The sequence below is a fragment of the Schistocerca cancellata genome, chromosome 4 (genome assembly GCF_023864275.1).
Source record: "Schistocerca cancellata isolate TAMUIC-IGC-003103 chromosome 4, iqSchCanc2.1, whole genome shotgun sequence".
NCBI classification, from domain to species: domain Eukaryota; kingdom Metazoa; phylum Arthropoda; class Insecta; order Orthoptera; family Acrididae; genus Schistocerca; species Schistocerca cancellata.
This window is the reverse complement of record NC_064629.1, coordinates 627,571,889-627,596,307: the sequence shown is the minus strand read 5'-3', so window position 1 is coordinate 627,596,307 and position 24,419 is coordinate 627,571,889. Positions and strand designations below refer to the sequence as shown.

The 24,419-nt window shown below is 43.3% G+C and overlaps 1 protein-coding gene across 1 annotated transcript in view; it reads right to left on the bottom strand.

Moving 5' to 3' along the window:
- Nucleotides 1-24,419, bottom strand: part of LOC126184353 (uncharacterized) — a 496,186-nt gene that overhangs the window by 462,019 nt on the left and 9,748 nt on the right. The window contains exon 2 of the mRNA XM_049926732.1: nucleotides 5,547-5,827. Coding sequence (XP_049782689.1) covers nucleotides 5,547-5,827 — 281 coding nt within the window. The remainder of the gene's footprint in view (nucleotides 1-5,546; nucleotides 5,828-24,419) is intronic.

Sequence of the window (24,419 nt, the reverse complement as noted above, 5' to 3'; positions counted from 1 at the left end):
CACCATTTTGTGGTTAATTTTATTTAGAGTGTACTGTACACATTTCTTAGGGGGAAAGCACTGCATTTTTCTCACTGGGAAGGTATTTTCTCTCTACGGCCTATTTGTCATCAGAGCTAGTCAGTGAATTTCATTATGAAGGGAGGAGGTCCCCTGGTAGTTGGGCAGTTTTCACAGAAGTAAGTCTTTGGCCTGCTTAGTGCTTCCTTTGGCAAAGCTGGCGTCTATCCTAGCCTTGAGCAGTGAGTGTCGCGCCACCACTGCCATCCCCATAGTATACATTCCGTATTCTGCTGGGACATCAAAGGGCGAGACACCGAGATGCCGCCCAGCCAGCGTGGAAAGGTCCATTGCTTTCACTACAGAATATGGTGTAACCAACTGAACTAAGGCACTGTGCCACTATTTTGGCATAAAGAAGTCGAACAATCGATGGGACACTCTACATCCTATTACCAATCCCACTTTTGTTAAGGTGCTTTTTGTACACCAAGAGTGGAAATTTTCTGCAGCGTTCTCCCGTTTTTTCGCGAAATAAGTAATATTCTAATCCGTAACACTGACAACGGCATTGAGTGCAGAAGAGTTTGGGAATGTAAGTGTCGCAATTGGAGTAGCGCGATTAGTAATCTGAGCAGCTCGTAACTTGCTTACTTTGCCACGAACTTGTATTGCTTAATTTGATTACAATTTGTGTCATCTTGTTTTATCTTATCTTCGATTTCACTAGTTGCCCAGATGAGCAGATTTTGTTGCTCTTTGTCCATACAGCGTTCCACACATTTTGGTTTCAGTGCTAGCATCATTTTGTAACAAGATTTGAGTTTTAGAGAACTTTATTCTCTGGTAATGTCTATTGTGATTCTTATCAGCCATTAGAGGAAATAAATGTCTTTTAGTCTTAGTCTTTTTACATTGTTCTACAACTTTCCTATGGTTAGGTGAACTACTCTTAATAAATGGAACTTAGTTCACACCTAATCTTGTTGTTCTTTGACGGTGTAATGGTTGTACACAGTGGAAAAATCCAGCAATCGGTTATATTAAGAATTTGGAGAAAAGAACGAGGATTGCACTCACTATTCTTGTATGACCAAAAATTTGTTTGATAACTAGCATTGTACTTACGTATTTCGACTCAGATCCAGAATTGGGACCCAACTTTCAGTTGTTTTCACTTTGTTGCAAAGAAAAGCTGCTTCTTTAGTTTTATAAGTGTGTCTGCAGGGTTAATCACCTAAAACTTGCAACGCAAATATTGTGGAAATGGAGAGTGCTATTGATGTGCGGTTTTCACAGAATGGATTGGTAGTCAGCGGCTCAAATTGTTATCCAATAAACAAAGTATAATAATACTTATAAAGTGTATTTTTTGTGCAAACGTACACATTTGTAAGTAGAACAATGTCTGTTGACATTAACAAACTAAAATAGGGTAAATCAAAATGACCGTGGTGTTTGTTGCAGGATCATAGTGCGAGTCGTTTACGAGACATGGTATTTTCTAAGGTTTCGATACCACCACTTGTTTGCGGCATTCAACCAACATAGTTGCTAGGTACGATGTTGTTATGTTTGCTCCTACTGTGATTGTGTATTCCTTGAGAGCAGTGTGACTTGTTAGCGTATGAATGTCCACGTAGTAGGTCGTAAGTGGACAATGGGATTTACTGATGCAAAAATGGCCGACATGTTCATGGTGTATGGAGCGTGTAGGAAGAATTCAGTTCGTTATTGTACGGTGTATGGGGCAAGATATCCCAACAGACGTCAACCATCTCGGCAACTGTTTATCAGCTTCTTCAAATAGTTACGTAGACGTGGTAGTGTAACACCTAGACAATATAACAGAAGGAAACGTGTAATGACAGAAAAGGGGGAAATTAATGCTCTTGCTGCTGTTGCAGTTGATCCGCTCTTTAGCTCCCCCGCAATAACACGAGGAAGTGACATCAGCAATTAAAGTGTCCTACGCAGTCTCCATCGACATAGGTTCCATCCCTGTCACATCTCTCTCCATCAAGATCTACATAGGAGCGATTATGAGGACGTGTTAACTCCTGCACATGGACGTTAAGACAGCATACTCCAGATGTATCATGCATCCTGTTTATTGATAAAGGCACAAGAAAAGAGGTCCTATGAACATGTGTCCGGAAACGGACGGTGTGTATGCAACGACAACAAATCGTCCCGGAACACAGTACAGATCTACATCACATCCACGTCAAAACAGATGTTCAAAGTGGCCTCCATGGGATTGCAGGCGATAGGGATAGTAGTGGTTGTCATTCAGGATACACATAATCGTACTTTGGCTTACACTATGTTGGCGGGTCACTTGCCTGGAGCTCGTATTAGGGATCGTCCAGTATCCTGTAGAACCCGTTCGTCCAAATCTCGTGTTCTCACAGTCCGCCGCCTCCTTGCACGTTCGTCTGTCTGAAAGGACCCATGATCTCACAAACGTCCAAAAAGAGCTTGGAATGTTGTGTGCTATGGTTGGTGTCTGTGAGGAACTTGTTTTGGTATGGCCGTGCTGGCTCACGACAATTTCCATATGCTTGACCGTACACAAACTCCATCTCGATTTGTTACCGATATGAATACAGGACCGTTCTGCTGCTTTCAGTACGATGCGTCGATTATACTGCCTGCAGCACACAAGGAACATACGGCATGTGGTCAGAGAAACTGCCTTTCGTCAGTGCCGTCTACTGTGGCAAAGATGCATTTTCAGACACATGTTCATGGGACCGTTATTCCTCCGTTTCCAGTCAGGAATATGTCCCTTAGTTTGTCGGTTTTATTAATGTTCACCTGCTACCGTTAAATCTATACCCACACAAGTTCTCATATACTTAAATGGACATGGTGTCTGTTATTTCGGACAGCCGCACGGGGTTAGCCGAGCGGTCTAGGGCGCTGCAGTCATGGACTGTGCGGCTGGTCCCAGCGGAGGTTCGAGTCCTCCCTCGGGCACGGGTGTGTGTGTTTGTCCTTAGGATAATTTAGGTTAAGTAGTGCGTAAGCTTAGGGACTGATGACCTTAGCAGTTAAGTCCCATAAGATTTCACACACTTTTTTTTCTTTCGGACATGTCCGAAAGAACAGACACCATTGATGACCTGCAGCCGCCTAGAACGAAACTAGAATTATATTAATACCGTCTTTGGACATGTCCGAAAGAACAGACACCATATCCATATGAGTATATAGTTCTGGCAATGCCGGCCATGACCTCCTTGTTCTGTGCGGATGCACACATATTCCCCGAACTCTTACGGGACTTGGTAAGAATGTCTTCCACGAATAATGAGTATGTTAGGGTGGTACACTACAAATGCAGTGTGTGGATATACAAGATGAGAATGTGGGTCTCACGGAAGGCATACGCGAGATAGTGCCTGCATCGGGCTATCCTCTGTACCCTCGGTGTCTCAGATAGATAGAGCGTCTGCCATGTAAGCAGGAGATCCCAGGTTCGAGTCCCAGTCGGGGCAAACATTTTCACCTGTCCCTGTTGATATATATCAACGCCCGTCGGCAGCTGACAGTATTAATATAATTCTAATTTAATTTAGTTCACATATATGTTGGTAACGCAAAACTTTTATGAACTAATGTTAGTGATTAATGAAAACCATCACATCTCTATTAATACACATTTATTTAGTCACGACCAGCTTCGTTCTCTCATATTATCATTGGATTAACTGCAGTTAAATAGAACAAGATATCAGTTTAAAAGCTGTAGTACTGTGGTACATATCATAACAAATAAATTAAGCAACTCAGACTGCCTACAGTCTTACAACAAATCACCGAGTCATGCTGGTGTCACGATGTAAAAGATCTGACTGTCACACGTAACATTAGAGGCAAAATCTGGAAACGACGATTACATAAACATTCTGCCGGCCACCTGACGAAAGCATGGCGAGCAATAACTACATGCGACACGGCATGGTGTGTACACGCGATGCCCACGAGAAAGACAGGCAATGCACACGTGACACTGCAGGTCTTACTACGAGTGCCAGCAGTCGTCTCCGGAGGGGAGCAAGTAACTGTTTCAAACTGGGTTAATAATCCTTAACTATACGTTTAAATTGAAGCAAGCTGTGGACAGCACACGAAAAATTTAAGACGTTTAATAGGTACCATTTCAATTACATATTGATTTCCCTTGGGCCCTGCACGGAGCCGAGCGAAGTGTGGCAGACAAGTCGACTAGTATGACGTCACGAGTTTGTTCAGGGGGAGGGGGGATCGCGTTTTTCTCGTGTGTCCCGGTGTACACTAGTCGGTCCAGAAAGAGTCAAACACATACATATACCACTTGACTTCAATCGAGTGTGATGTATCGACTGTGAGATCATAATCGTCGTTTCCAGACGTTGTTTCTAACTTTATGTTGAAACATCCCCCTTAGAAAAATTTTATAAATGACAGTGCTGGAAAACCTCTTACATTATTTGATTTTCAAACAGCTGAGCAGAACTGAACGTACTCAGACATTTCTCTCTTCACTTATTCTGATCAACACTAAACTGAATACCAATATTTTTAGCGCAACGCAATCTGACTTTCAATAATCCCTACAAAAGAAAGGCCCTGACTAACAATAACCTATACCTTTCATGAATCACTTACCTCATAAAAATCTTCGTTACTCGAACTACTGCAATACAGCGAGCGCCAATACTGCCAGCTAGATAAAAGATTCTAACTACTGAAGTCACTAACTACTGATAGGCATAGTTAGCAAATGAAAGATTCTGATAGAGAACAAACAATGTATTTACCTTAATAGTGTTCAAAAGTCATAATATATATATCAGTTCATGGCATCAAGTCTTACAAATTTACTGTCTCTGATGGACACACGCCCAGATCATCCGTTCTCAAAACTCCGCCATCTCTCTCCCCACATCCACTAGTGCTGGCGGCTCACCTCCAACTGCGCAACGCTATGCGCTTTTCACATCCAACTGCCCACCACTACAATGGTAAATATTCCAACAATGGAAACCAGCCACAGACTGCACACAGCACAGTCAGTGATTTTCATACAGAGTGCTATGTGACGTTACCAACATAAAAACCTCAACAGCCTACTTACAATGTGTGACACCCAGACATTTTATATCACGGTACTAGCACAACTCAGTGATGTGTATTATGACTGTTGCCAGTGTGAGTTACCTATTTCAATCGTTTTGTTTAACTGCAGGCAGCCTGAGGATGTTGTAAAAGAGCTAAACTGATCGCGATACAACAAATATGTGTTAATACAGTTGAAGTAGTTGTAATTAATCATTAACGTTATTGCCAATAAGCTGTGAGCTCAGTATGAGCAAGAGTACTTTTTTGAACAGCTCACACTCTTGATATCGTTCCACATGATGTTGCTCGTGCCACATATCTCGGTTCTACTGATTCCCGTTATTGATTAGCAATGGCTTATTTAAACGTTGTCGTAATTTCTCACGATGTTTACCCGGTGCCACGGCTGTCCACCAGCTCGCATTTAGAAGACTCACCGTCGAGGTTCTTGATGGTGACGTGGCACTTGGCGTAAGACTTGCGGCGGGGTGAGCCGCCGTCGTAGGCGAGGACGGTGAAGCTGAGCTGCTTGTAGCGCGGCTCGAGGGCCGCCTGCAGCGCCACGAGGCCCGCGCCGTCTCGCCGCTGCAGCGCCACGAGCGGGCTGCGCGACACCAGCGCGTAGTACACCTCGGCGTTGTAGGAGCACTCGTCCGCGTCCGTCGCGCGCACACGCAGGAACGCGGCCCCCACCGGCGTCGCGCGCGGGATCTCCACTCTGCAAAAGGCACGTCGCGCTACCTTCAAACTCCTCGTCTCTCTAAAGCTATTCTCGTTCAGCAGTGCTTGCTCTGGACAATTTTTGTTACCATCACCACTTATCAGTTTTGCCGATGCTGTGTCCGCTATCTACACTGCACAAAAGAAGGATTACTTTTTGAAACGCCGTCTTTTTCCCACACTGCGAAGTGTGAAATTTGGCTGAAATGTGCATACAATCTTCCTCTGTAATAATGAAGAAATGTAGCAATCTACAACGCGACCCTCGAACTCGGCGATGCTTCAAACAGCAAGGTGTCAGCACATGCGAAAAAAGCCCAGATGTGCAAGGTGGGTTAATGAGGTCACGTTGGGGCCAAATTTCACCACAAGTCTTCCCAAATTATATCGTGGACATGTCACGCCATGGGAAGGTCATCATACGCTCTTCTCTTACCCATATCCCAACCCTCCTGTCGATGCCTCGGTGATGGAAAGCAGAGCCGCGACCCCCAGCGTTCAAGGCACGCGGTTGTGTTATGAGTGGCCTATGGAAACATTTCAGACATTCCTCTCAGAATCGACACGAAAAGACGTCAGGGGCGAGCATAAAGGCTGTTAATGAAACCACCCTTTATATCGCGGCGTTCCTTTACACACATTAGAATTCAAAAACGAAAATTTTCAGTGCAGCGTGCAACAGAACGACGTTCTTGACAACCTTTGACACCGCCGACATTGCCCAGACGAATTTCTTCTTCCGTAAGGACAATATGTTGCTGCAATCCCATTCAAACTGATGTGACTCTTATGGAACGTAGCACGACCGCAGCTTTTGCTTCTCGTACACAGTGCAGAAACACTAGGGACCATTCAAAACCTGATTCGAAGTAGCAAAGGGTATTTAGGCTCTTTCAGTCCTCCTGTTTCGTACCCTTCTGTGGCGTGACCACAGAGTGGTGCGACACTGATCTCTCTATAAGGGGGCTGAAAATCGACAACACCCTTTGCTGCTTCGGATCACGTTAAAATTTCTAAACTGGTTTTGAACGGTCCGTAGTGGTTTCACGCTGTGTACCAGATCAAAAATTGCTCTCACGCTACACTCTAAAGGGGTAAGATCACGTTCAACGGTGTTACAGCCCCACGATGTCCTTAGAGAAGTGGAAAAAGGGGGGAGGGGGGATGACTGCAATGTCAAAGGTTGTCAAGAGCATCACACTAGAAACATTTTTCGTTTTCGACCGCGAAATGTGTGTAAATGAACGCCCAAAGGGCAGAAATGATTTCATTGATGGCCCTTTATGCCATCCCCAGAGACTTTCTTGTATCTATTCCAAGCAGCGGAGTCTCTGAAATGTGTGTTTTTTTTTTTTTTTTTTTTTTTTTTTGCGTGTGTTGATAACTCTGCTTCTTTGATGCGTCGTCGAGCCCGACGGTGAAATCGCAGGGTTCGACTCTTTTGCACAATTACAGAGGAAGTTCGTAGGCACCTTTCAGCCAAATTTTAAAATTCTGCTTCGCAATGGAAAAAATGGGTAAAAAATGATGGGGTTTCGAATAAGTGACTCTTTGATTGATTTGCGCAGTGTGTTTGTAAATCATACGCCGGTTGTAATTGAAAGTCGATATTAAATTACAAATTACAAAATAATGAAAGGTGCGTCTCATATGACTCTTAAATATGCTCGGAATTATAGGAAACACAAAACAAAATAAATCTTACGTCTAAAGGAATCCAAAAAGCCTAAGGAGTCCAGTGCTGAATGAATGTGAGAGCTACGGTAGCGTCGAAAAGGAAATGAAGAAATTGTAATGTTCAAGTGTATGTGACTTTCTAAGGGACTAAACTGCTGACGTCATCGATCCCTAGATTTACACACTACTGAAACTAACTTAAACTGATTTATGTCGAGAACAACACACACACCCCTGCCCGAGGGAGGACTCGAACCTCCAGCGGGAGAGGCCGCGCATTTTCCCTGCAAATTTCAAATTTAAAATAATTATTAAAGACTCAGTTTTATTTTATCTTCTCTGTTAATTTCTTGGGATCAAAGACTTCATATCGCAAGTGCACATAACGTACTAATTTCCCAACAGTGTATTCCTCCAGTTATCGATATCTGTTGAACCAATAAGACCAACGCTGCATCAGTGAATACACAGCCTGACAAAAAAAATTGAAGCACTCTGAAGACATAGCCAGATGTCTGCACATCATCTGTGAGTAATTAATTCTCCGTGATAGGTAGAATGGCAACCAGAGCGCATTACCATGGTGCTGTTTAGTGTTGTTACTAGATGTGGTAGGGTTCATAAGGGATGTGAACAGCGTCAGAGTTTTGTGATCACTGTGAATAAACTGGAGAAGTATCGTATTATCAGCACCTGGAGAGACTAACAGTGGCCTCATTGTGGGCCTCCATTTGGGCAGGTGGTCGAATCATAAAATATCAAGATTTGTGAGGCCTTCGGATTTGATATTTGTCCATCGTTGGACTGAATTCAAAGGTGTGGGTAGACATAGTCGTCGTCAAGATTCCGGTCGATCACATTTTAACACCATAAGGGAGTATCGCCATATTGTGAACTACGCACATCGTAACCCCTTCGCGTCTGAGCCTGCCATTCGAGAACACGTAAGTGACTCCGTGTATCATTATGTGTCTTCCTGCACCAATGATCGGAGACTAGCAGCAGCCAGCCTAGGCGATTACCGTCCCATGCATAGGCTGCTGTTTACTTCTCAACAAAAACGGAAGCATTTGGAAAGGACTCACAACTGGAAAGCACGGACTGCTGATGAATAACCTTGTACTATGTTCAGCGATGAACTACAACTTTGCATTAGCCCGAGTGACGATTGCCAGCGAGTATGGTGGCCACCCGGAGAGAGGTCCCATTCTTCGAATGTTTTGGGGACTCACAGCATCGTTAATCCTGGTGTCATGGTGTGGAGAGCCATCGATTATGACTTGTGGCCAAGGATGGTACTGATTGAGCGACCGCTGACGGGACAACTGTACTTCACGGACATACTGCATTCTTATGTGTTACCTCGCATGCGACAGTATTGTGGTACCATTTTTTTTAACAAGATAATACTTGTTTACACATGGCACGTGGCCATTTTTTATCAATAGGACAATGCTCGTCCATACATGGAAGGTATCTCTGTGAATCGTCTGCTTGATACTGCGGTACTGCTGTGGCCAGCAAGATCCCCAGATTGGAATCCGATACAACATTTGTGGGTCTAGCTCGGACCTAAACTCCATTCCAGTGCCAGTATCCAAGATACCAAAGATCCTTTACATTAATTGTGAGCCAAATTGCCTCAGGAGTGGACACAAGGAGGTTTATGGCACCCCTCCCAACCTAATCAATGGATGCAAGTTATTTCAAAGTCTGCATAAGTAAAGTACCTGACTGGAGACCATCACAATGGCTGTGGACAGTCAACAATCGGTACAAGAGAATGTTGAAACGAGAACTCAGGCTAATGTAGAAATATTCTGTTCGCATTAGCGTCAGCATATTCTGCTGCCAACTGTGTGTAGCTGAAAGTTCCACGGACAAAAAGAAACATTAAAATTGTAGTGCATCTCCTTACCCACGTAATTAAGGGCCCTTTGTTCTACCTAGTCAGTCAGCTATGAAGCTGCTATGGAAATCGTAATCTATAATGAATCCGAGTGCAAAAGCAGTTTCTCGCTCGTTAATGTTGAAGTCAGCTACTGTAATAAGCTCCATATGAGTTGTGTTCTCACGCCATCGGCAAGTGGACACTCAGGGTGGCGACAGCAGAAAGGTGCGGGGGGGGGGGGGGAGGGAGCATGACACAGGCGACTACTTTCGATCGACATCAGCCTTGGTCTACTCGTATGGTGTCTGGTTAGGACCTTACACGGTTTTCTTGGAACATTACTGAGTTTAAATTCCTTTCTACACAGTATTTTCTAAAATTTGATAATGTGTCCAACATCTGTTCATAGTGGAGGTGATCTTTTCCAGCCCAAGCAATACTACATATTCCAAAATGATCATGCAGCAATAAAAAAAAAAGTTAGCCCCAATTACGGACACAAAACTAGACTTTTCTCCGGCGAAAAGAGTACACACGATTTTTCTCTCCGGCTTGTGTACGTTTACCTGGGGACTGCAGGAAAGACATCTTGGCCCTCCTAAACCTGCACTGCCGTATCCTGTCGGCCAATAAATATACCAACAAGAATGCTTCTCTTCAGGAAGATACCAATTGAATTTATATACTAAAGCGCCAAAGAAACTGGTATAGGCATGCATATTCAAATACAGAGATATGTAAACAGGCAGAATATTGCTCTGCGGTCGGCAACGCCTGTGTAAGACAACAAGTTTCTGGCGCAGATGTTAGATCAGTTACTGCAGCTACAATGGCAGGTTATCAACATTTAAGTGACTTTGAGCGTGGTGTTATAATTGCGGCACGATTGATGGAACACAGCATTTCCGAGGAAGATTTGCATTTAATATAGCTCCATCTTTATTTACTCAGTTTACTTTAATCATTTTCAGTACGGGTTCGTTAGCTTCTTCTTCTTGCATATTTTTCCGCTCCGTCTGTCAGTATTCTCCATGCAGTAGAATTTAATGTAAAGGAGTTTGCTTATTTCCTGTGTATTTCGTTGAAGTTATTGATGCTAGTCTGCACCCCAGAGAAATTGTGTTAATGTCTGCCACCAATTTTTTCACTTCCTCGTTAATATACAGGTTGGTCAGGAACACTCTGAAAAGCTTGTAAGGTTGTTCCAGGGTAAGTTGTGCTGAGGAGTAACAGTTAAGAAAAAGTTCGATACGTTGCGCCGTTTCCGAGTTAATTAGCATTGAAGTTAGCGAGTCAGGCAGCTGTGCGCGCCTATTCAAGCGGCCCACCAAAGACGGTGTCGCCAAACGTGTTCTTCGTTTTGTTTAGTAAGACCGAACAATAGAGCGATACAAAAATTGGACATGGGACGGTAGTAAGTATCGAACCCGAGCCAAAGGGTAGGCATGCTCGTGTACTGTCGTCTACGCTATGAGAACAACTGATAATAATTCTGTCAGGCGGGATACTTCAACTCGCGCGCGCAATGGCTTGATTGACTAACATCAATGCTTATCAATTCAGAAATGGTGCAATGTATCGAAGTTTTTAACAATTATTTCTCAGCATAACCTAACCTGCAACACCCTTAGAAGCTTTTCAGACTGTTTCTGACCATCTTGAATAACCTCAACATTATATTTTTACCCATCTTTTCAATCTACCTTGTGTAGGTCATTAGCGTGGCAAAAATTAAAATTTCTTATTACCTACATAAACCAACATCTTCTATCCAAGAACATAGATTCTCAATTTCTGAACAACCAACGCACCTCTCCTATTTTGAGAGTATTTCTATTGGCAAAGGTAATGGTTCTCCACTCTTTTTCTTCTTCAGTTTCAATAACTCGGAAGACATCGGCACTTATCCCTTATTTAGGACTATGAGTCACTCTACAGGTTCCTTTGGATAAATTGGAATGTGCTAAAATAATCACACAATATAGTTCTTACTGTCTTTTGTACAGTCCCATGATACGTTTTTCATTCCAATAACGTTTCGTCATTAAGTGCTAGCATTTTAAGAACCATTTTATAAATGCTGCACTATCCTAAGAAAGCTTTTACCAATTTTGGTCTGATATCTTCTTCAGAATAATGTGAGCAACATGAAACTTTGTTTCTTTTCTTCCTAACCTTGATTTTGTAAGATTTTCATTAGTCTAGTTACTTTTAAACCTCATATAAATTGTCTCTCAATCGTGAGGGCTTATAATATCTTCCGCATAGCTGTGTGAACGTCGCACCTACCAGTACATGTCTGATTATTTTAAATAATATCCGTATGGGTATGAAAATATTTAGGCCACAGAAAATAACTGGTAACTACATCCTCTATTCTCAATAGCTATGTGTTATATACATTTGGCTCCTGATGATACATCTTGTGGAGCTTCATAAAAAATCGTTTAAAACTGTTTCTATATAGAAAGAAGTTATGATCAGGCATTAATTTTATGTTGGTATATGTACCTAGCTAAAAGCACATTTTAAAAAGTTGAGACTTGAAATATTATATGTTTATGGTCCGTTGAAACTTATATCTACTGCATTAATTTTGAAAAGAAAGTGGTTATACATTTATAATAACTATCTTCTTTCCCAGAATAATATCGTAATCTTAACTTCAAAACATCACGAAGAGTTTAACTTTTTATTGTCAAACTGTATAATATGTGTCTTTAGTTACACATTTACAATAATGCAAAATTAACTCGGTATTATCACTCCTTTGTATACACAAAAAGCTTAAAGCCTAATTTCATATGAATTTCCACAAAATGTTAACATGCCATAACGTTTTTGCCGGCCGGAGTGGCCGTGCGGTTCTAGGCGCTACAGTCTGGTACCGAGCGACCGCTACGGTCGCAGGTTCGAATCCTGCCTCGGGCATGGATGTGTGTGATGTCCTTAGGTTAGTTAGGTTTAATTAGTTCTAAGTTCTAGGCGACTGATGACCTCAGAAGTTAAGTCGCATAGTGCTCAGAGCCATTTGAACCATAACGTTTTTCAAGCGCAATGATAAACAAAAACTCACTGAAGACAGCACATAACGCGTTGAAACATGTATGGCTAAGACAATAATAAGTAAACTGTGTCTTGCTTAAGGCGGAATTTCTCGACAGTGGGTTTCTGATATATATTTTTTCTATCATCCCAATATGTTTTCTTTCAATGTAATACATACACAGTGTGATTTTACAAATTTCATCTTACAGCTAATTTCGTATGGCACTTCATTTATGATCGCAAACTTAACTCCTTTCTACCATTAATTTTATAAGTTGTACCTAACAAGTCAACTTTTATAACCTTTTACTTTCAAGAACCTTAACTATCTGTGCCTTCTACCTTCTAAAAAGACAGGCAACTAGAAAACTAAAAGTTTAGTAGGAGGGCACTGAGTTGGAACACTGCTTTACGCCCAAATACACTGACTTACTTTATACAGGTCTTTGACCAACCGCAAATCGTCCATCGTCGAATCGCCTTCAATCAGATACTGTACAGTTCCTGTGATGGTTGACCCATTTAAGACGAGCAGCTTTACGTACCGTTGTGGGCAATGGCCTTTTGCAACGGACCCGATTCCAAATAACTACTGCATGTAATTCCATCTGGTTGAGATGGACCCGCTTTCCCATCAAGATTAAAACTGATTGTGATTGACTCATCCTTTTTATAAGGCTGTGAACGATAAATCAGTTCTACCAGAAACTTTGGACAGTCCACGTTGATATAACGACAAATGGAGCAAATTCAGTCTCTGGGTGTTGTGGTCACGTCCAAATATGATAATTCCTATCTGCTATTTTGTTATATTTCCACGGTGACCCATATTAATGCGCTGACAGACTGGCACGTATACACCAATTCATTACCATGACTTACGTCAGCCGTGAAAGGTCACATGACCACCTGTTACCAGTTCTACACTATATACAGCGTTCCAGAGCGATCAGTGTGCTTTTTAAGATAGTATTTGTACTTTGTATGATGAGCTTATGTCTGATGAAGATTCTTGACTATAATGTAAAAATTTTGTGTGCGCAGTTCTGTACCGCGCTGTATATTTTTCGAAAGAACGTCGGGATTAAATCAAACATCTTTGCATGTCGAAACTTGTAATACATGGAGACAACGACCTCGGCTGTTCCTTATGAAATGAATATTAAAACATATACAGAAGTCTCTTCTGCATTTAATTTATTTACGCAATCAATTTCGTTGTTCCATTGCACCACCTTCAGGCCCCTTGACCAACGTAAATTGGAAGAAATTCAATCTCGTGTTGCAGTCGTATCCGGAGCCAGTGGCAAATAACCGGTGTCCATAGATCTCTAGCTTACATGAAACTATCCCTTCGTTCATCAACTGACGGCTCTGTGTCGGTAGATCACTAGTTTACATGACACTGTCTCCTAGTTCGTCAATCGTCAATTGATGACTTGTCGCTTGATGAACAAAACGACAGTGTCGTGTAAATTAGGGATATATAGACATTGGTTATTTAATACTGGCTCTGGTTATGACTGCACAAGAAACTGGATTCCTCCCAATTTACGTTGGTCAAGGAGCCTGAAGATGGTGTCATGGAACACCGAAACTGGATACATAAATAAATTAAATGAAAAGGAGACGGCTATAGGTGTTTTAATTTTCATTTCGAAATCATAGCAAGTGTTTGATACCAACAGGTAATTTAATTATCTATCTCTTTGATACAATGATTACACAGAGTGGCATAATGATTGCAGACTTGATAACTCACAAGTCTGGTCTATCAGCGGCCACTGTATGTCCGATGGGCCTGATACGTAATCGCTTCGTACAGTTTCTTGCCGCGCGGAGTGGCCGCTTCGTTTGGGGCACTATGTCACATCTGTGCAGACATCTGGCTATGTCTTCAGAGTGCTTCAATTTTTTTGTCAGGCTGTGTACTCACTGATGCAGCGTTGGTCTTATTGGTTCAACAGATATCGATAACTGGAGGAATACACTGTTGGGAAATTAGTACATTATGTGCACTTGAGATATGAAGTCTTTGATCCCAAGAAATTAACAGAGAAGATAAAAGAAAACTTAGTCTTTAATAATTATTTTAAATTTGAAATTTGCAGGGAAAATGTATAGAGTGATCCGCAGTATTTCCTCGAATTAGTTCTCTATTATATGTATGGTGATTCAACTATAACCAAATGAAGATTTCCTTATGTGTTTGTTGCAGTAGACATCTGTAAAGATTTGTGTAGCTGTAACTGTAGAGAAGAAGATACGGTAAAGATCAAAGCAATAGGGAGTGACAGTTTCTCTGAAAGAGTTGGAAAAATGAAGTGGAAGAAATATATATACCATCACTCAACGTATCGGAAGGAATTACAGGAGACATTGCCAAACTTCGCAGCACATACTGAACCCATACAGTAAATATAAAATATGAAGCGACAATCTGAGAGAGTTTGAAATTTACCTGAACTCGTTGATACATTCTACAAAATAATCATCTTATTATGACTTTTTGACAGGGGGAAAACTACCAAATCTATCTGATGAGCTTTTTAAACTCTCACAATGGAAATATGTTACTAGAAGAATGGAGAGAATTAACTCTGCTAAGTGTACTTGCAAAGGCAAAAAAGAGAACAGAACAGAACAGAACAGAAAATAACTAAATCATAGTAATTAGAATTAGGACAGTTGGTACCTGTAAAAGCTCAGACCAATTAGTATGTTCAAATGGGTGTGAAATCTTATGGGACTTAACTGCTAAGGTCATCAGTCCCTAAGCTTACACACTACTTAACCTAAATTATCCTAAGGACAAACACACACACACCCATGTCCGAGGAAGGACTCGAACTTCCTCCGGAACCAGCCGCACAGTCCATGACTGCAGCGCCATAGACCGCTCGGCTACTCCCGCGCTGCCCAATTAGTATGAGTTAAAGTCTGAGATATAGAAACTTTATAGAAAACACAAAATGGTTAGCAGAGAGTGCACAAGAAAATCCGCCTGACAATTGAAATTCAATCCGTCCCTGTAGCGGAGTGGTCAGTACGGCTGAGTGCATCGCGGAGGACCCGGACTCGATTCTTGGTACTGCCAGGGATTTTTTCTTAGTGGGAGTACTGATTAGGGATGCACTCAGCCAAGTGAGGAGTTACTCAACTGATTAGTAGCCCCAAGGCCAAGAAACACAGCAATGACCGGGAGAGTGTTGTTTGACCACATGTTGCTATGTACTGTACCTGATGACACCATTGGCAGTGGATGACATGGTGGTGAGTCAGGCCTGGTTGGCCCGTCTAGGGGCAGAACGTGGAACTTTACCTTTCTACTGAAACTCTGAATGGTATATCGTCCTATTCTGTTGGGAACTGTAATGATTAGTATTGAGTTTTGTGAACTAATTTTAATAACAATGTAATAAATTCAGTTTTGCTCTTTCATGTAGTTTAAGTGTGATATGTGAAGATGTGCAGCTATTGACACATGGATCACAGCAGTGACCTGTGCGTGAGCTGGTGAGGACTAATGCCATCATAAGGTCACACATAACTGCATTAATAGAAGAAACGGTGTTATACAGCTACTCTCAGCTTCATTGAAACCCATCTCATGTGTACAGAAAATTGTGGTAATGATTTGCAAGTTATTAAGAGACTGATGATGCGTTTTAATACAGGCGAAATTTTATATTATGCTATTCTATACATTCAATTTTTTAAAAAATTTGAATAATAAAAGAAAAGTTAGGAAAGCGCCCCAGGGATCATGGCGGGCTCATTACTTGCAAATGTCACGGATGAGCCACTCACTCTCAAAAAGCAATGAAAAATTTTCCCTAATATTTTAGGAAGTATTTCAGACATTTAGGAGAATCTGAAAAGTAGTACCGCATTCGTCTTATTGTTAATTAAAATGGAAGGCAGACCTAGGAATATACTAGCTACTTCCTTCACGTTTAAATATAAAACACAGTAAACTAAAATATGGAGCACTGTAGCCTGTTCTACGTAAGCATCACAAATAGGAGAGTCCTCGCCTTGGCTCAAAACGCCATGTTTCATAAGATCGCGTCCAATACTTAGACCAGTGGAAAGGACCTCCTATTGTCTAAGTGGATGCAAGGAGGTACGCCTAGATCGTGTTATTGGGTTTACTCGCCCCAGCCTATTGTCTATCTCTTCCAGACATTCTTCTATCCCTCTACATATAATTCCACATCTCAACTGCGAGGTGATAAAATGCCTCCTTGGCTGCTTTCTTGCAGCTGATCTGTCTACTGTTACTATTATCATGTCTCATATGAGAGGGGCTGAACGCTCTACTCCTCTTATCAGCTGGGAGTATTACTGTTTGATAGTATAGGCTTATATTGTAGGCGTCAGCAGGGATATAAGAGTCCATCCATAGAGAGTCTTGAATGCTTGGATAAGCCACGACAACTGAGATGAGGAAGATTTCCCAGAGGCTGCTCACTAACGACTAATTGTCCTCAACACCCCATTTGCATGTAGCACACCTTGGTTAGGAGGTTCTTAACGGAGATTTGTACCCTCCTTGCATTCCAGATGGTTAAGCCAAGATCACCACTCCATGGCTTATGGACTGCCACGGGTGCAGTGATTATTACCGTCCATGAGGAAAGGCAGAAGAAGGACTGGGCAATTCACTTTCCAGTGCAGCAAAGGCACAGGAGTAATTCAGATTATCGATAGCAACCATCCCCTCCCTCACACTGGATACTGTGGCTCGACAAGCAAAGTGTGTCAAGATGCCAATGGGCCACTTGAATATAGCACAAGTAAAGGGAATGAATGAATTAAGTATAGTGAAGAATAATTAACGCCAGAATGACGAAACGTTGCACAGGCTATTACAGTGTTAAGATTTTCATAATGATGCTGATCGGTTCAAGCTGCACGCAATAATTTTAAATTCGCTCTGGTTTTTGAGGTCACAAAAAATTAATTTCAGTTCTTGAATCTCAAGTTACTTATCTGAAAAAAAACTGGTGAATTTAAAATAAATTCTTATACCAGTCAGTGGTGATTTATTGTGTATTCTTGAATGTGGTGAATCCAAACTTCACAGAATTTAATTATCCAGTTCGTGTTTGTATAATTGCTTATGACGAGTACCCGCCCAGAAAGTGTTTTGGTAGCGGAGCGGCAAGGGCGTACTATTTACGTCCTGGCTGGGCGCGCTCGCGGTAGAGGTTGTATTTATTGCAGCCGGCTTCGCTTGTATAAACTCTTAAAGAAAAGCACTAAGGCACAGTCTTTCAGAAAGACCACACTGAGGTTCACGTCCTCTAACGAGTATGCAAGATCTAAGGTCCATAAAATCGAATGCTCTTTTCGAGACAAAGTGCGCATTAATAAAAATGACCTCGTTGACATTCATTTATCGATCGTGAGCAGTGTTGTCTACGTCAAGCTGAGTACAGATGCGGCATGTGGCAAGATACTGAACGATGTCAAACGAGGATTAAAATTTCGACACTCAGACGGCCACATAGGAGATTCGTCAGTGGATCATGAGGGATTAGGTGTCCGCACCATATGCTTCTTTGAGCTGCTTTCTAAGGTACCGGAAATGATGGTGAAGTCGCATTGCGACAATATGGTAGAGTGATCAGTGACACCGCCGAAAATCGGCAATTTCACAACTTACCCAGTACTTAACGGTGCGCGTTAGGTGCGCACTCAGTTGAGAAAACATGTACCCTCATATTTGTACATTGTGGGCTGTAGATCCATAATGATATATGTACAAGTACCTGTTCCGAATGTGGCAGTGAGGGCCATGATCGGTCGGAATGGCTCTAGAGGAAATTGATGCAACTGCAGAAGCGATCAACTAATTACAGGTGCGACCACTTCTCTTCTGGTGATATATGTGGCGTCACTTCGGGACAAGTCAACTCCGACGCCGAAGCCTTCTATCGATCCGCCGACTCAGAAGGTAATGGTAATACCGGTTCATATGGTTGAGGAGATACCGAGCGCAGTGCCAGTGGAGACCGAAGGAAGACTGGAGCAGGATGCGGATGTGGAGATGCATGACATGACACTCGACGAAGTGGAGGATGAACACCAAGAGGAACCCCTCACTAAGACCGTCGACATCCATTTGCATAAGAAGCGTTCGCCGAAACGACATAAAAGGCGCAGACTCCGTCAAGACGAAGCCCATGCCCTGTCATTTGAGATCAGTGATGATTGTAACACATCGGAGGATTTGTCACGAAAGCTGCAACACCATGATGAGGCCGAATCTGCGCTTTCAGATGGTGAAAGGATGTCATGCTCTTCTAACGATTCTTCCCCTGCAGATCCCGTACACTCTTCCAGATTCTAGCAGGATGTGACAGAGACATCGCAGACACTATCCGACAACACGGATCAGGGAGGAATTGTGGCTCCTGAAACCCTCGACTGGGGCGACCAAGAAGACGACACCAAAGTGGTTAACAGACACAGTGTCAGGAACGCGGTGGTGGACCCCACCAACTCAGATGACTGATAATGTTGGACGACTACAAGAAGGTAGCACCGCAATGGACACCGCGAGAGTCCAAGCTGTGATTACACCCTGTACTCCATTTCCAACACCGAGCGAGGTGGCGCAGTGGTTAGCACACCTGCCTCGCATTCGGGAGGACGACGGTTCAAACCCGGCTCTGCCCATCCTGATTTATGTTTCCCATGATTTCCCTAAATTGCTTCAGGCAATTCAGGCATGGTTCCTTCCCGTCTTCCTTTCTCATCCTTCCCTAATCCAATGGGAGCGATGACCTGGATTTTTGGTACCCTCCCCCGAATCAACCAACCAACCAACCAATTCTAACTGGCATGACAGACACCAAACCGCAAGTCTACAAAATTGGGACTTTCAGTATCAACAACATTGGTTTGACGGTGAAGTTGCAGCTCTTTCGTGATATGTTACACGCGTCAGGGTTTGATATCCTGTTGGTGCAAGATGTACGGCTCGACGCACTCCCCAAGGTATCTGGTTATTTCTCACACAAATCACGTTACTCAACCAATAAAAGTGGCGCGGCGATCTTGATACAGGTAACGGATCTCTCTAATCCACCATCTACACAGGGGCTAGCGTTTACAATTCATGGGATCTGTGACAGCAACATATACGCTCCCTCCGGCACAGACCAGCGAAAGGACTCTAGATATTGTCCCACTTTTTGCTGGCAGGTACGAGCACTTCCTTCTCAGTGGTGACTTCAGCTGCGTCGTGGCTCCGAAGGATCAAATTCCCAATTTCAATACCTGCATGGAAACACGAGTGACACGCTGGGACATAAACCTATGCTACACAAGGGAACAGATCCACGGGAATAGGGAAGGTTTCAGGTTTTTCACCGGACATTCGGGCGAGCCGTATTGATCATATTTATGTCTCTGGTGGACTATAGTAAGCGACGATTGCTGCTAAAATACGGCCCTCGGCTTTCACTGGTCATGTAGCATATTTGTTCTCCATCAACCTACCACGACAGCGCGTGTGACGCAGGAGGAATCTGAAAATTAAACGTCTCGCTATTGTAATAACGAGAGTGTCATGAGCGAATTGAGAACGTGTGAGCTACGTGAGAGCGGCAACTCTCTGAATACCCAACGGTGACACAATGACTGCTGGGATCTGTGAAGCCGATTTTACGTCACGCATTTATTACGTACGGCCGAGACAGAATGCAGTGGCATCGGGACACTATTGAGTACTATTACACTGTTCTTCATGAGCAGTCATTGTGAACCCCATCTCCTCTCTGTCAGGCTGAAGTCAACCACGTTAAGATGCGCATTATCACGCTCATGTGACTCAGGACGGAAGGCCTGCCTATAAGGGGCAGATGAGTACTTCCGGGGAACCTCCAACAATGCATCATGTGATACGACGATTAGCCGAGCGTTGATCGAGACACTCCATACTGGGGATGGTCAGCATCTGACGTCTCAAAAAGACATACTTCAGCATTTTTGGACAGATTTCGTCGGCTGTTCACTGCTGCTCAAACAGATCTTGCGACTAAAAAATGTTCAAATGTGTGTGAAATCTTTTGAGACTTAACTGCTAAGGTCATCAGTCCCTAAGATTACACACTACTTAACCTAAATTATCCTAAGGACAAATACACACACCCATGCCCGAGGGAGGACTCGAACCTCCGCCGGGACCAGCCGCACAGTCCATGACTGCAGCGCCTTAGACCGCTCGGCTTCTTGTGACGATTAGAGGCAAGATTGAACCAGATGGATGAATAAGTGCTCCTTGAAGCGAGCTTGGAAGCACTCAAAACGGGGCAGCAAACGAATCACCAGGACCAGACGACTTACCCTCAGAATTTTGTTGGGCTTTTACAGACCTCTTGATGTCCTAACGATGAACTTATGCAGTCTGAGACATACGTGTCGCTGGTCTTCGTTGAAGGCTGCCTCCTCCCGATGTCACTCTGTGGAGCTATACCTACCTCTCAGATTGCTTAAGAGTGGTTTTAAGATCTTTGCCCGACTTGTGGCGACTTGGCTCAAGACGATGTTGTCACACAATATTTCCCTTATCAGAAGTGCCTGGGAATACATAACAAATACAACTGGCAGCCAGTGACTATAGAGACGCGATTGTACTGGCCACCGCCTGTGGACTCTGTCGACTTTGATCAACCTTTTGCACAGATTAATCACGACTTCCTAACATCGGTCATGTCCTGATGGCGTTTCCACCGGTTTTTATTCAGATCATCACGAAGCTGCTACGGGCTGCGATCTCCAGAGTGATCTTGAACGGCCGAGATGGAGTCCTGTTCCGATTATGAGCTCGGGAAGACAAGGTTACCTGCTATCAGTGGCCCTCGTCGTAGTAGCACTCGAACACATCATGAAAGGGCTGAGGCGGATGCTCAATGTCATGGAGTTGATGCGAGTGTATGCAGACGACCTGCTGTTCCTTATTTGATCAGCGGAGGGGGCGCTAAGTTCCCTTGATTGGATCACATAGTGTTGACACATGTGGGACAGTATACTTAACATGGCGAAATCGGGGATAATCCCCATTGGAAGAGGATTGGAAGGGAATCTCGACCCACTAGGAGTGGTGGAAATGCTGAGGTGCCTGAGGATTCCATTCACCTGTGATCTCTGAAGGATGGTGACGCTGAATTATAGGCACCTACTCCAGATGATTCGCGTTCGAGTCCTGGACATGATACAATGCGTGCAATATGTCAATGCATATCGTGCACCGCTGTCGCTACGTATTGGACAGCTATTTATACTGCCATAATTTTGAATGTAAGCGTTCAAACGTGCATGCACTGTGTTGTACACGTGCCGGATGTTAGTTTGGGTGGTGGAGTTACATACCTGTTGCACATCGTCGGTCAGTACAAGGATGATTAATGCCGGTTGTGGGTGACGTGGGTTTTTCGTCTGATAATGTCTCATATTGTAGACTGATCTGATGATGGTGTAAGCCAAGGCAACATGTGTGCACTCTGTATAGCATGTTGAGGTACAACAGCGGTAAGTGGACGAGCGTTGTCCTGTTGGAGAACATCCCTAGAATTCTGTTCATGAATGGCAGCACAACAGATCGATTCAACAGATTGACGCACAAATTTGCAGTCATGGCGCGTGGGATAATCACGAGAGTGCTCCTGCTGTCATACGAAATAGCACCCCTGACCAAATCTCCAGGTGTAGGTCCAGTGTGTGTAGCACGCAGACAGGTTTTTTGCAGGCTCTCAACTGGCTTCCTCCTAACCAACACACAACCATCATTGGCGTTCATCAGAAAACATTAATAGACCTCCATCCTGCCCTCCAATAAGCTCTCACTTGACTCCACTGAAGTCGCAAATGGCGGTGGTTTGGGGTCAGTGGGATGGACGTTGCAGAGTGTCTGGCCCGGAGCTATCCTTTAATTAATCGATTTGTAACAGTTGATTGCTTCACTATGGTGCCAACTTCTGATCAGATTGTTGCTGCAGATGCAGTACCATGCTCAAATACATACGTCGAACGAGATGGTCTTTCCTCGGTAGTGCCGTGTGGCCGTCCGGAGGCCGGTTTTCTTGCGACCGTACATTTTCGTGACCACCGCTGCCAGAAATTATGTAGAGTAACTACATTCCTTCCAAGTCTTTCTCCAATATCACAGAAGGAACATTCAGCTTCTCGTAGCTCTTTTACACGACCTCGTCAAATCTCAGTGAAGTGCTGATTATGGTGTCTTTGTCGCCTTAACCCTCGAGCAGGTGCACCATTTTTCGTAACACGAGCGGGCGCGAACAGCACTTTGTACACATGTGAAGAATAGCTGTCTTTATACTACCATGGTAAACATATATGTACAAAATTACAGTTTACTCTTAGTTTAATTAAACAACGATGAAATAAGTTAACATTATACGAACTAAATTACTTTTTCATCAAAGAATAATAAAATAAACCCAGGTTGAAACTGGCTGGAAACTTCGGAGCAACGATGAAATCTACAAGAAAGTGGAGAAAATCACGGAGACCATGAAAAAGAGGAATTTATCATTTCTAGGACACCTGTACAGAATGGACAAAACCAGACTAACCAAAAGGATATTCTACTACCTGTGGAAAAGGAAGACAACAACGGCATGGGTTAAGGAAGCTCGTAAACGTCTGAAATGGTTCAACATTCAGGAAATTCAGATGTTAAATAGGGATAAATTTCGGACCATGATTCAAAATTTCGAAGGATTTCAAGTCGAAAAAACTAAGAAGACTGGAAGAGCCCGGACGGATGAACAGAAGCAACAGCACAAGCGTCCATATGAAGGAGTAATGGAGAAAGAGGAAACTTCAGACAGAGAAGAAATGTAACTGTAGCGTGATCCTAAGTGGCCAATCCGAAAAAAAAGTTGCATTGTGTCACTCTGTTGTCTCACACAAGTGGTAACCCACAGTAATGACCCACTCGAAGCATTAAACAGCGCAGTCGCATCAGTTCCCGGCCAACTGCTTAATTGATTACAGTCTCATTGTGAGATTGTGCTGCTAGCTCGGACACTGAGTCATTTTCTCGCACCGATCGTAAATTTTTTCTCACCTAACTTGCTGTTTTCCGGCCTTGGAAACTGACATACGGCCGGTAGAGCGATATCCGCATCCAGTGACGCCTATGGGCTGAGGATCACACGGCGGCCGGTCGGTACCGTAGGGCCTTCACGGCCTGTTCGGGAGGAGTTCCTTTTTTTTATTTTGTTGTTTATTTTATTTTTTTTTGGAACTCTGTGGTAAGTTCCTGCTCCGGTCATCGGTCCCTAGGCCTACACACTACCTAATCTCACTTAAACTAACTTAACGCTAAGGACAACACGCACACCCATGCCCGAGGGAGGACTCGAACCCTTGACGGAGGAGTTGCGCGAACCGTGGCAAGGCGCCCCTGGCAGCGCGGCTAGCACGCGCGGCGCTGTTTATTTTATATTACTGCGGCTCACTTGGAAGTATGACAACACAACTTATTACTACAACATTACTCAAAGGCCAAATAAAAAAATAAAAAATAAAAAGAAAATACTACAACTTGTTACTGTTTTAACTGAGGCAACAATGAAGGTATAGGTACGGGCTCACATTTGTAGAACAACAGTGGAACGGTACAAAACAATGTTATTTAGTGAGTGGCGCACTTCAATACAGGCTTGCTGCCCTCTCGAGGGTTAAGTACATTCTTGACTAAGCCGCCCGGGGTGGCCGAGCGGTTCTAGGCGCTACAGTCTGGAACCGCGCGACCGCTACGGTCGCAGGTTCGAATCCTGCCTCGGGCATGGATGTGTGTGATGTCCTTAGGTTAGTTAGGTTTAAGTAGTTCTAAGTTCTTGGGGACTGATGACCTTAGAAGTTAAGTCACATAGTGCTCAGAGCCATTTGAACCATTCTTGACTAACATCAGTTCATCACGTCGAATCTCAAT